The sequence below is a fragment of the Dunckerocampus dactyliophorus genome, chromosome 2, assembly GCF_027744805.1.
Source record: "Dunckerocampus dactyliophorus isolate RoL2022-P2 chromosome 2, RoL_Ddac_1.1, whole genome shotgun sequence".
Classification (NCBI taxonomy): Eukaryota; Metazoa; Chordata; class Actinopteri; order Syngnathiformes; family Syngnathidae; genus Dunckerocampus; species Dunckerocampus dactyliophorus.
In genome coordinates, this window is record NC_072820.1 from 31222249 (window position 1) to 31236892 (window position 14644).

At 40.3% G+C, this 14644-nt stretch overlaps 1 protein-coding gene across 4 annotated transcripts in view; it reads left to right on the forward strand.

Moving 5' to 3' along the window:
* LOC129168513 (zinc finger MIZ domain-containing protein 1-like) overlaps positions 1–14644 on the forward strand; it is a 159984-nt gene that overhangs the window by 102634 nt on the left and 42706 nt on the right. For all 4 annotated transcript variants that reach the window (XM_054753878.1, XM_054753886.1, XM_054753896.1 and 1 more), the window contains exon 3: positions 982–1101. In XM_054753878.1, coding sequence (XP_054609853.1) covers positions 1033–1101 — 69 coding nt within the window. In that variant the 5' untranslated portion in view covers positions 982–1032. The remainder of the gene's footprint in view (positions 1–981; positions 1102–14644) is intronic.

The window sequence follows — 14644 nt, forward strand, 5'->3', positions numbered from 1 at the left end:
GGCAGGGTACACCCAGGACTGGTCGCCAGCCAACCACAGGTGTCTTTTAGGTCATAGTAAAGGCATTCACAGCCCTGTAGTGGCATGGTTGTTTTATTTGCTCAAGGGAATATACGGAGGGATCTGTTTAAGGTGCAGCATTTGCTTATTAAAACCATTATTGTGATTATTATTGATGTATTACTATGATACTATTACTATGATCTACTATTAGGTCGTTGTACTGTATATGTTTAATTACAGCCCTCAGTGGCACTGTTATTGTTCTCTAAAGGGGAATAAGGCATGTATTTATGATGCAGTGTTTATTTATTAAAATGGCAGACACACCTGGTGATGAATTGGGGTATGGTGTCTATTAGATCATTGTCAAGGTACTGTACATCCATACCTCTGTAGTGGCACCACTTCTTATTTTTGTTTTCTGTTAGAGGAAAAGGGAGGTGTATATTTAAGGTCTGCATTCATTTATTAAAATGAGTGACCCACCTGGCATTTAAATGGGGCATGATGTCTATTGGATCATAGTAAAGGTAATTACAGCCCCCTAGTGGCACCAGATAAAATGTATTTTCCTTAGAGGATACAAAGGATGCGTCTATTTCCTTCTTCAAACAAGGTGACGCATCTGACGATTAATTGGGGAATGTTGTCTGCAATTTGGGGGCATGAGTAAAGAAAACGAGGTACCCCCTGTCAAGTTCTCAGATTAGTGTGTGTGTGTGTGTGTGTGTGTCAAGAGTGTGTGTCCTTTCACCCTGAGGTGCAGTGACATGGTCAGACATCCTCACCGAGGGGTCCTTCGGGGGCACTGGGGGCAAGTGTCAACTTGTTAGGGGTGTCACAGGAGCTGAGGATGCGTGATCTCTCTGGTGTTTGTCACCTGCCAAATCAATACTGCCACTGTCTGGCTCGGCTTACAACACACACACACACACACACACACACATTAAAGTGTAATATGTTTTGTTTGTGTTGCAGAACTCTGCGGTTTAATGGCTGGCAGGTAGGGGCCAAAGAGGGACAACCAACATGAACTCCATTCCGTCCATGGACAGACACATACAGCAGACCAATGACCGGCTGCAGTGTATCAAACAGGTGAGAGGTGGTGCTGGCATCTCTTATTTAACACCACCTTCTTTGATCAAATATGAAAGAAATGTGCATTTCCAAGGAAAACTGCACTTTTTTTATTTTGCCCATCATCCACAATCCTTATGTAAGTCATGAACACACGTCTTTCTCTTTTCTGTGCGTTCTAAAGATATAAAAACAGATAAAAAGAGGCAGCTCATTAATTCAGGTAATGGCACACACCTATTTCCCCAAGAAAGCCCACAATTAAACACCTCCAAAAACCTCCAACAAGGGTTTATGGTTTTATATACATGCTGTAACCATGTAGTAACAGGCACATTCATGATAACATCAAGTACTTACAGTATTTTGCCGTATTTTGGTCACAATGATTTCACATAGCAACATAGAAACGCTACACCTAGAGTTAACTTTACCAAACTCAAAAACACAGCAGCAGTGGCAACAGATCCAATATTTCACCTCTTGGTAGTGGCCTGAGGCATTGTGAGTGCAGTGCGGACACGCTGCGAGCGAGTGTGTGGTGAAGCCAGCCGGCTAGCGGCTAGCCCAGTGGTCGGCAACCCGCGGCCCTTCAGCCCCCTTGTTGCAGCTCCCACGCTGAGTTCTGTGATTTTTTTTTTAACACTGAAGCAGAGAGAATGTGCATTTTTAAAGTATGAAATCGAAATATTTGACTCACTGCAAGTCTGTGAATGCAGCTACACTGCGATCTGACTGCTGATTCGATGAGCAAGGGAGACACACGAAACATGAAACAAACAGACATCTTGACAGTGTGCTACCCCCGCAGTAAGCTATCCATAACAATGATTTCATCCCCAAAAAGAAAAACGTTGGAAGAAAATAGAGTTCAATTGTGAATGGATATATTCCTTTGCCTTCACTGCCAACGATGCTGGCTTACCCACCCGTGTGCTTCATATGTGGAGAGAAACAGCTGAAAATGTAACATTGAAAGACTTTTTCAAAACGGGCACTAAGCTTTTTCTAAAAAGTACCCAAGTGCAGATGGGCTTAAAGGAGTGCTTTGGAAACTACTACGCAAGGTTGAGCACAGAAAACATACTTTCAAGAAGTGGATGAAAACTCCACACTCAACACTCAAATGCTAGCGTTGTAGCTGACTCACTGCACTGGGAAGCGTAAGGAGGAGGGGCCGCTCCCAGATGGAGAATACATGAAATCATCATTCATAAAAATATCACAGCATCTACTCTACGAATTAAAAAAATAAACATGAAATGATTCAGAAAATTAAAGAAATGCCCCTCCCTACAAAGACAGAGCAGACATTAATTCATCGCTAGCATATTGAATTGCCTGTGATGAGTCAAGTGATGGAAATGATATTGAGTAGACAGCACTCATACACTCCTGATCCAAATCTTAACACCAGTTGAAAAATTGCTAGAATTAGCATTTTGCACATTTGGATCTTAATGAGGTTTTAAGTAGAGCTACAATATGCAAAAGCAAGAAGGGGGAGTGAGACAAAAAGCAGTGTGAATGGTTGTTTGTCTATATGTACCCTGCGATTGGTTTGCGACCAGTCCAGGGTGTACCCCGCCTCTCGCTTCAAAGTCAGCTGGGATAGGCTGAAGAATGAACACATGTAATATGATTATAGCAGTTTGTTTTTTCTTTGAAGTCCATCAGAAACATCAGCTTTACAGATGCCATATGTTGTGGTAAAGACATCTTACTGTCATTGTGGGAGAGAGCGGACTATATGTGTGTTAGGTGGGTTCGCTGGAGCACCTCATCCACACCAGAACTCCGGTCAGAGAGTGAGTCCGGACACAGTAACACAACTATATGGACATTAACTACAGTCCAATTTCCATCCAACAGGTTAATCTGTAATGAGTCTAATGTCTCAAGGAGTCTGGTTTCTTTAATGAATGAACATCAACATAAAATGTAAATCGCTAGCTTAGAGGAGCACATGCTAATTTACGCACACACACATGGCTTCACCACAAAATGGGCGCCAACAGGTTCGCTAGCGCTTCAAAACGTATGCATAATACACAGGCACACACACAACAATGGGCGATATTCGCCGCCTGATTTGCATATAAATACGATCGCGAACGATCGTCAACAACACATTAACTCACCTTTGTCACTAACGCAGACAGACATGTACAGTACATGGACAAGCTTTCTAACGTGCCTGGATTGCTAGGCTGTGGTAGGACCCCTTAGTTGCCCTACAAGGTGCCTGATACAAAACACAAATGAAGTCTGCCCTGAACAGTGCCTGTACTAAACATGAAATTACAATGAAGGAATTTACAACAGTCATAACAATAGTCATTCCGACCACATGTAGCATCATTTTTGAGGGATGCTCTTCCTGTGACAATGATTAATTGGAGTACAGCGTGTATTTGTGTTTGTATTTGTACTTTATTTATCCCACAGCGGGGAAATTCACTTGTTACAGCAGCAAGCAAGATACGCAAGTAAAGAATACAGTATAAAGAATACATATTGACTACAACACGGTTCAGGTGGTGCAGGTGTTGTAGAGCCTGACAGCGGTCGGTATGAAGGATGAAGCCTCAATTTGAGGAAGTAGTTTCAGTTTTAAGGCCTATTTTTCCAATTTATAACACCTTATTGTTAGAAACTGATATTTTGAAACTGCAATGTTTATTTATTTATTTTAATTATGCAACTTTCCTCCCATTTTTGAGGGCCTTAACATGCATGAAAACTCACCAAAATTTGCAAGCACGTCCGGTCTAGTGAAAAATTTTATATTTCAGGGGTCCCAAACACAAACTCCCAAAACTCACTCAGTAGCACCAATTTAACAAAAAAATGAACCCCTGCCACCAGGTTCATGGATCGTCATGAAATTTGTGTGGCATCCTTTTTGGATTTTTCAGTGTGCAGCCCTCGAGAGGAAAATTTTTGGACACCCCAGTATAGGTAATTACAGTCACTTAATGCCTTTATTGACAGTGATTAATTGGGCCCTGGCGTGTATTATGGATGAGGCCACTATTTGAGGCAGTAGTTTTGGGTTTAACTGTATATTATTTTTGTGTCCGATAACATTAAAAATAGCTCAGATAACCGATAATTTAAAAAAAAAAACGCTCCAATGAGGTGAGATTACCCGTGCTGTGCGGGTGAGCAAATCAAGCGCTCCTTTTTTTGTCTTGCCTCTGACTTTAACCGACTGTCATAACTTCCCCTGAGCTCACTTGTAAACATTCACTTTCAGAGGATGGATGTTGTACCAAGTGCTTCGTGATGAGGGGGGAAAAAAAACATCGAGCACACAAAAAACCTTATCAGCCACCTAAAACGCCAGCGCCGCGGGGTTTAAAAAGTCCAAAAGGTCATAGACCTGTCATAGACCTCCGTGGCGTCACACCGGCTGCTCGGAAATAGTGTACGATCCAACCTGAACTGTAAATGAAATAAACATAACAATTTATTCTGTACCATTTTGCAATACAACGCAGTGAGTGACAGGGAACAACAACAAGCGGCAACCTCAAACACAATGATGAGCACTGTCCTGCCAATGATAAGACCCTGTTTGCACGTAGTACATGCCACTGTTGCAGGTTAGCATATAGCTAATGCTGCTTGCTAGCCCTGTTTTATGGAGAAACAAACGGGCAGTGCAACAGCGTCTCACAAAGAGATAAAAAAGCGGTTCTTTTAAGGTGGACTGGCTGGCGTACCCCTGCGACCCTAGTGAGGATAAGCGGTATTGAAAACTGATGGCTGGATGGATGGCTGTAGGAGTATGTGCAAGCAGAAGAACAAGAGGTGAAACTGGGTGAGATTTTGTGAATGAGAAAGCACTGCTGTACAAAACATGCTGCAAAGCCAACGTAGCAAGCCGGCTTTCTGAGTGAAAAGCGTGGAGTAAATGGCTGGCGTAACTGTGCATGTTTTACTGCTGGGCTTCTATTTTGATGGCCGGACGTACCTGATACAGGAAGTGTTACGGAGAGTTTGTGTTGCTGAAGGGACCGAAAGGTTGGTTGAGATTTTTTTTTTTTTAATTTAGACAAAAGTAAACATATACAACAAACATGGCATCAATTTCAAGTAAATGTTCAGGATAAAATAGTGCCACAGCAGGCTGCTTTAAAACAGAAAGTAAAAGTCAAATAATGAAATTAAAGTGTACCTAATTAACAGATTCAATATACAACATTCACATGGTTAATTGTATGAGACCATGGCTTGTTTTGTCTGAGGTACAGAATAAATAAAGCTACATTGTGGAATCCTCCTTGCCATCTGTTTGAAACCACTCATATACAAAATATGACAGAATGGAAGTTCTCAGTTCTCAGGTTTTGGACAGGTGCGATACTACAGTGTGCACATCTGATGACTGACTCACACAGGTCCAAAGAATTCTCAGGTCGTTTTGTGTATGCTCAGATACTTGAACAATTAGAGGGAACATTGGTCATGATCTTTGATTAGCCTAGGGGTTGGCAACCTTAACCACCAAAAGAGACATTTTGTAGTAAAAAAAAAAAAATGTCTGGATCGGCAATACATTACACGGTTTATAAACTTGTAAAAATTGTAATCTTTTTTAAATGTCACCTGTTACAACAAAATTCAACAAACAGAAGTGTGCCGTGCGTGTGTAGGCCTACTCTGAAAATATTTCAACATTTAACTCTGTAAGCCTCTTTGAGTGGTTCACATATTGGTGTAAAATATAAACAAAATGTAGCCAACTTTAACATAGAAAAGTCCATCAGAGTTCACATATCTGCATATCAGTGTTGTTTGCTCAATAGTGTTTACGCTTGCGCTGAATTGTCATCAATAACCATTCTATTGGTCTTTGCAAAGAGAGACGTTCCTTCATTTTCTGAAAAACTTCCTATTTATTTTTTAAATCAAAGAATATTTGCTCTGTTATTTTTATGAACGATAAATTCGTGCATTTTCCATCTGTGAACGGCTTCCCCCTCCTTCCCATCTCATGTGCAACCCAGTGTTGCCAACTTGGCGATTTTCTCGCTAAATCTGGCGACTCTCCAAACCCTCTCTGTGACTTCTTTTCTCAAAAGCGACTGGAGATAAATGTAAGTACTTTTCCTGACTTTGTTGGGAGATTTCTCTGGTATTTAGAGATGTAAAAGTGAAAGCACATATTGTTCTGCGGTTGCTGCTGAAAGGTCCGCCCCGCCTCACAGCAGTCTCAAGCAGAGAGTGCACAGTCAGCTCCCGTGGCACACTATCTGCCTCTCTGGGAGTCACCCCCTCGGAGATAAGGGCTCCAAGCACATAGCTACTGCACACTTGTCGTTATAAAACCTACTGCTATGCGCTTGTTAATTCCATAGTTTCATTTAAGTCCGTAACTTGATTCAAACTCAACTGAAAACTCCCTCACCTTTTTTTCCTCTCCCGTGCAGTGAGACTCACTGCATACACTAGCCTACCTCCCCCTCCCTTGCTCATCCAATCAGCAGTCAGAACGCAGTCTAGATGCATTCACGGACTTGCGGTGAGTCGGATATTTCACATTCTTTTTGAAAATGCACATCCCCAACTTTGGCGTTTTAAAAAATATGACCGCGCTCAAAGGGAGCCGCATCAAGGAGGCCCCGGGTTGCCAACCCCTTGATTAGGACAAATCAACAGGTACAGTTGGTCAAATCCAAATTTGTTCAAGTCCTTCATACCTCCAGGTGTGCACAAACTACAGTTAAATCTAAATTAAAAAGTAGATATAAAAAAGTTATTGGTATCGCATCAGTCTCGAGAAGCAGAAAGTTATCGGTATCCGTTTGGAAAAAAAGATGTTGTGCATCTGTAGCAATTACATATGAATCTGCTTGTTTTTCCGGATGAAAACCCAGCTAGTTGGCCGTGAGGGATCACATGGGCCGCTTTCAGGTGCCTTGACTGACCTCCTAAAAGATATGCCAGAATGTTTTCAGTTTGGAAAATCAGCTAGTAAATCCTGACGGAGGCTTTTGAAATGTAAACAGTCGAGCTGTAGTCCTTGCAGCAGTATGGTAAACATTAAATAACGCATTTCATTAATAAATGTTTGATCACGCAGCTTAGAGCCTGAAAGAAGTCAACAAAAGGGAACTGTCAAAAGCACACCCAAATAAGGTTAAGCTGTTAACCCCACTAGGCAAAGACTTAAACAAACCCGTCTCGATGTTGGCGTCATATGGGTAAACATGTCAATTAGAGAGATCCGCGGCATGCAAGGAGACCTCGCGTCAGCTGTAATAAATGGTTAAGTGAGGGGGTCATTTCAAACCAAGCAGCATGCCCCCTCTCCACTAATAGAGGCAGCTTTGTGCCGCACACAATCAGGGTTTCTGGAAGTAGCGCATAATAAATAGCATTTATGCCGTGCCAATTAGAGCGGCCCATTCAGCCGCCTGTCTCGTCTCCACACAGAGATGATCATCGTGGGAGATCAGAACAATTAACTCGCTATGGTCTCCGCCGCGCTCCCCATTGTCCAATAGCTCAACCATTCAAATAATTAAGGAAATATTGTAACACAATGCAGCTGTATGGTTTAATTGAAAGTCTGCTGCTGCTTTTATTTATTTTGGGGGCCATCATTGAAGGCAGCAGGAATATAAATCAAGCTCCGCTCATTGTGATGCACCATATGAGAGGTGACAGACGCACACAAGCGCACACACCAGTGCTGCCGACAGGGGAACAAATTGATTTTGTTGCTCCAAAGATAAATTACAGCCGAACGAGATGATAAAGTGGAGGAAATTGGAATCTGTCAGCCGCATTCAATCGCCCACTTCAACGCCAAATCAGAAATCATTATGCCGCTCATTTTTAAATGACCGTCCTGTTGCGGAATTAGAATAATTGGATTTTTAAACAGTAACCTCAGTCATTTTTAATTATGAAATCATCAAGGCAGGCCTTGTGAGGATTTTGGTTGGATTTGCATGAAAAAAACAACACACTGTGATTTGTGGAGTACGCACATTTTTGGGAGATTAGTTGAAAGAGCTTGTTTATACAGTATGTAGTCTAATGCTAGTATGTCTTATTTCAGTCCCAGTTCATTAACTATGAAGTATTAATTACACTAATTAAATTATTTCAATCATAAATAATTACATGGTTTATGTTTCATGTTTATATTTTATTTTGAACTAATTATTAATGACAAGATTACATGAAAATCATATTATATCAATATTACTGTATAATGATATAGGCAAGGCAAGTTGGGCAAGTTTATTTCTAGAGCACAATTCCTACACATGGTAATTCCAAGTACTTTACAGAAAAGAAAGGTCAAATCACTTCATAAAACATAAAGTCCCTCTAAAATCATTACATCAAATTCCATAAAATCATTCCATAAAACAAAAAATTAAAAATGTATTAAAAGTGAAGACAATAAGACTATAATAATGTATAGTATTTAATAATATATCATATTCATATAATAATATAATATAATATATTCTCATGCCAGTGTAACCAAGGGTTTCAGGATGCCTGCTGATGTGGACATTCGGTGTAAATAAGCTGTGGCTCTAGGAGGTAAGTTTATTCATGTGCACTACTCGTCTCGTTTAGCAACATTCAAGGCACCTTCTCAACCTACACAACACACTTCCGGCCTTCAAAATAAGAGCTCCAGTGGCTTCATCCAGTTAACTTATAACAAAATAAACATGTAAAACAATGTAAAACATAAACAAAGTATATTAGTGCTAACACTCTGATAACACTAGCCTGTGTCCTTTTCATAGACAAATCTTTTACAAGTTGTTTGTTTGACTGTGGGCCGCATGGTGGTCTAGTGGTTAGCACGTTGGCCAACACAGGAACAGCCTGGAGATCGGGAAGACCTGGGTTTGAATCTCCCTTGGGAATTTCTGTGTGGAGTTTGCATGTTCTCCCCGTGTGTGTGGGGGTTTTCTCCGGGTACTCCGTTTTCCTCCCACATTCCAAAAACATGCATGTTAGGTTAATTGGAGACTCTAAATTGTCCATAGGTATGAATGTGAGTGTGAATGGTTGTTGGTCTATATGTGCCCTGCCATTGGCTGGCCACCAGTCCAGAGTGTACCCCGCCTGTCGCCAGAAGTCAGCTGGGATAGGCTCCAGCCTGCCCCTGCGACCCTAATGAGGATGAAGCGGTATAGAAAATGGATGGATGGATGTTTGACTGTGCATGTTTAAGTGGCTGCAGCATCTCACACTCACTAACACATACACAACAGCATATGTGTAAATGTTTTTTCATGAACTTTTCAAAAGTAAACATCTTTTGTGAACGTGTACTCCTGTAGAAATAAACTTCATGACATTTATATTCAAGTTGAATGATTTGATATTTATATACTGGTTGAAAATAGTCAGCACCCTCATTTAAACCATGCAAACTTTTATGCCCCTTACTCTTAAAAGCATCGGAATCAAGAATCATTACGAGTAGTAATCGAAATGAGGAATCAGAACCGGAATCGTTCAAATTCAAACAATGCCCAACCCTAATGTGTAATATTAGTAATATTTTTAAATGTAATGCTTACATTAATTAATGCCAATTTCGTATCAATTAAAAAATGAAATAAAATATAAATATATAGATTTGATGTAATTATGTTAATTATGTTACATTTAAGAGACTTTAACATACATTCAACATTGTAATAATAGTAATTATTGTTATAAAACAGTTTAAAAATGTTTTGGTTTATTAACTCATTCAATACCAAAGACGTATTCATACATTTTTTTAAACCGTAACGGTCACTCCTAATGTATTTATACATCTTTTACGTTTTTTTGCACGAGAGGCAAAATGATGCAAGTGCACAATAAAAGGGGTAACTTTTCATGCAGTTTTAAGCCATAAAAGCGGCTACAAGGTGGCAGAAGTGCATTTGATAAGACGTCGGCATGGATCTTTTGCATGTATTAACGCACTCGACAGCTAGGAGGAAGTGAGAGAGCGTGGAGAAGTGTAGCGTGCAGAAGGTTACGCATTGTAGGGACATTTTAACACGTGCACACACGCAGTTTAATTTCAAATGTGAAAATTGTAAATAGTTTAAGGTGTTACACTGTATTTGCAAATAAATTGTTATTTTGATGTAAAACAACCCTTTTTTGTGTTGTTTATGTGCAGTTGTTTAGATATTTGAGCTGTCACAAAAGCAAAAAAACTGTGTCAAAGTGAAAGCTGTTTATCTCCCTTTTTGGTTGGGAACTGATATTTTCCTGAAACTTACCTATGTTCTGCTGCTGATTGCTAAAGAACAGAAAAGGTAGAAACAAACTTTTCTTGTGTGATGAAAGCCGAGAGTCTAATCTTTTTTTTGGTAGGCTCCATGTTTCTATAGCCATAGAGCACAATACAGGAATCCTACGTTTTTCGCGGTTAATGGGGACCAGAACCTCCCGCAAAAGATGAAAAACCACAAAGTAGGATTTGCCCCCCCCAGGAATTTTCATGTATGTGTATATGGGTACCAGAATGTTTCAAATATGTAAACAGTATTTATTCTTAACATTAAGATTCCAAGAGTACACATATTTACTTAAATCTTTAACTAAAAACCTTATACAGTAATTAACATTCATCAACATTGCCTTCTGAGAGAGGTGTTGTGTTGGTGGCGGAGGAGTGGCTCTCACTTTACTCGTAGAGGCTTTAGGTTCACTCAGAGACTCAAGGAGTTGAATCACTCCCGGCAGCGCTAGTACTGGCTTGAGGTTCATCAGGTTCGTCGGCACCTTCTTCAGCCTCTTCATTGTCGTCATCGGGCAAGATTTGATCGTAGAGAGCTTTTGCCTTTGTCCTGATCATTAGTGTCCAAACTCACTATTTTTCCTGCAATCAGCAATCCACAATGCCAATGCAGCTTCCATTTTCACAATTCTCTTATTACGCGGAGTTACCACACGTTTCGCTTCCGTATTGAAGGTTATTGAAGCGGCATTATAAGGGCTTAACGAATCAAAAAAAGTTATCGCGAACACACCACCAAGATACAGTACGCTAGCCAGTCAACAGCGTGGATGAGACTGGCGAGACACAACAAGGGAAGATGCTAGGTGATGCTGCCATGACGTGCAACCAATCAACTGTACAGTACAGTACGGTACGGTACAGTACAGGCATGTACAAAGCCTCTGAGTCAACTGATCTCTTTGTTTGGCACGAAGCGAAACCTGCAAAGCAACATGAAACAACGCCTTTTTCCGCAATATGGCTGTATTTTTTTCCATTTTTATTTTTAGTTTGGTTTATTAGGGGTTTGTAAATATTTTTTTACATTATTAAATGCCTTTTCATGTCCATCGCAAATGTCAGTTTTACAGATGCCACATCTGCTCTGCATGCGCTGTATGTTGTGTCCATTGCAGCACAGATTACTTGAACAAGCGGGTTTAAAAAAAAAAACATTCTAAAACATTCTAAAATTGTTATTGAATATTTTGTTTTGTTTTGGAGTTTGTTGCAGCAGTGCTCAACAAAACTTTGTATCTGTTTTCACCTAAAACGTTTTAAACAAACGGCATGATAGAACTTCATGAAAGTGCTGTTGTCCGTCGTACACTACAGCTTTACAGATGCCACTTCCGCACTGCAGTGCTATCAGTTATAGTAAGTGTAGATTAGAGCCACCTAGTGTCATATTGGAGGAGTCGTTATGATTATTTGGGGTTTGCAGAAACATGGTATATTGCACCTTTTATTAAAAAGCCATACGGCAAAAATGGATGTTTCCTTGTGTAACCTTCAAGCAGAGGTGTAACAGGTGATTCATAAAAACAGTTGTATAGCAATTTGTTTCCCTTTATCGTCCTGAAATTGCCCCGCTGTGGGCTGTGGGCAAGACGGGGCCACTTGACACGGCTGCCGTCTATTTCTATTCTATTCCATTTCATTGCACGCCTCCACGAAACAGATGAGCCGTATTCCCATTACGCTCTTTGTTAAGGTAAGTGATGGTGGTATAAACATACAAGGATTGTGCTGCATGGTGCACACCCAGCCACCCCTCCAGGGGATATGGGGACACATGTCAGGATTTGATGGGTAGCTTTTGGCCGTTGAAGGGCGAGGACATCTGTGGCACGGCACTGCCAAGCGACAACAACCACGCTGGTTACGGTAAAGAACAGCCATCACTTCAAGCCCAAGAAGTGTCTCCATCTGTACATTGTGCATACACCCACCAAGCTATCCTTTATTGCGTGTGCTGTCTGGCTTCTCTAAATTGAACAGCTGTGGTTGTGGCCCGATCCCCTCTTAACGGAGACATCGTTTGCTGACAGGAAAAAAAACTAATGTACACGTCACAATAAAGTCAGCTTTGGTAGAGCCGTCTCATCCAAGCCTGACGTCTGCTGCCCCCTGGGGAGCAAACAAGGGCAAAACAACAGGTGACAACATCAATGAAAAATAAAGACTGCCGTTCAACAAATGTCTTTGGCTACGTTCACACGTCAGTGTGACCAGCACAAATGCGACTCAGGCCTCGTTCGTATGTGGATATAAATGCGATATGTATGCACTACGACTGCAGTATGAAGTGTCAGTTCGCATATATCCAACCTATACGTCATCAAAAAGCGTGTATTGCTGTGCTTACTCGGTGTAGGCAGTCATGGAAAAGTGTGGTTTATCGTGCAAGACTTGGATAAAGGTGCTCACCAATGTAAATGTAATGTAAAAAATTAATTAATCTCCTACACAGAATCATTTGGTTGAGAAAACACTGACTCCCGTGACATTTGTCACGTCTTGTCTTTGGCATAGTGGCGACGACCCCAGTATGCAGAAAGCAGGCACGAATTGCAGGAAAAACTTATCTTTTAATGGTGGCTGCAGCGCAGCAGCAGGAACTCAAAAAGAACAAAGCTTTGCAGTAGCGTGTCAAGCTTACATAACACAGACACCGACACCGACACAAACGAAATGCAACAACACAGAAAGATGCACGCACCTGAACTAAATAGGACAACTCAAATTAGCAACAGGTGCAAGAGATAAAGAAGAAAGCAAAGCAGGCGGACACAAACCAGGCAAAACAGGAAGTACTACCAAAATAAGAGCATAGAACAGGAACTAAGGCATAAAAGTGTAAACACTAAACTGTCACGCAGGCTAACACATAGATCGTGACAACATTGCCACAAACGCGTTAAGGAGAGCACGCTAGTAATGAGCGGCTCGATACTGAACAATTGATACTTTGGGATACCAGCTCTTCATGTTCTAAAGTCGATTCTGATATCAAAATATTGATACTTTTGATATATGATTTTGTCCTTTGTTTTTTCTGATTGTTTGTATCTTAGCTTGGCTAAATGGTAAATCACCCCACCACCTAAGTATTCCTACCTCAGGGTTTAAAATAAATTAAATAAATTAGTGTGATGTCTTGTATTCCTTATGATATGATTTCAAATAGTGTACACTACTTTTTTAAAATTTACAAGACACATTAGGTGAATTTGCAGATAGTGTCGGATCAGCATCGCCAATACCAGTCTGAATTTTACCCAGTATCGGCTCTGAAATGAAACCAATGGTATCGCACATCACTAGAGCACACAGTGCAGCGATCTTTACTTCCGTAAACACACAGAAATGCGAGTGATGTCCCTTCCCAGATGCTTTGCGTTCACATTAACAAGTCGCATTTGTTTGGTAATGTGAACGACCGCATACAAAAATTGGATTTAAACAAAAAATCCGAATTGGGCATCATGCCCCGCACTGTGAACGTAGCCTTAGTTTCCTTTTTGAGCTGTGAAGAAGAGAAATGATTATTTAATCAACACCATCAAGGGGTCAAGAAGCGTGTTGGCGGTTAGCTATCATGCTGTGATATTTATGGCTTATTTTCTATTTTCTTCTTTAATTGATGCATTTAATAGTGGCAACAGGGTAAAAACTGTTTAATTACAATACGGGTAAGCTTATAATTATTTAACGTAACTGTTGTTACTGTTTTTGGTACAAAAACAAAAAAGCTGTGTTGTAGCTTTTGTTATATGTAACGCTACACCACCATTGTAGTCGCATGAGGTCAAATTCAATATTCAATCAGACAGGCTATAAAAATCTATTTACGCTCATTAAGAAGTCTATTTAAAACAATAATACAATAACAATAACTCCAGAGTCATTTACATTTATCAGTGTGTGTTTTGAAGGCGACCAATCTTTATCTCCATGTCTTAAGGCTTAAGTCCATGTTCTGCAAGTTCTCTATTTCATTTCCAAATATTTCTTCCTGTTCGAAAACTGTTGACACATCGCGATTATCACTTCCGGAAAAGGGTAGAATGTGAGAGCTAGTCCGTCATGGGTGGTGCCATGAACTGTAAATGGAAATTTTGCAAATTTACCATTCCCTTTCAAAAATGGAACAATGTGAAACGTAATTACAAACAATATATAACATTTTTAAGCAAAGTTGATGAATCATGTCAGGGACCCTTTAAGACCCTTTTTGGACATTTGATTTGATTTGATTTTTGATTTGATTTAAAATTAAATGTA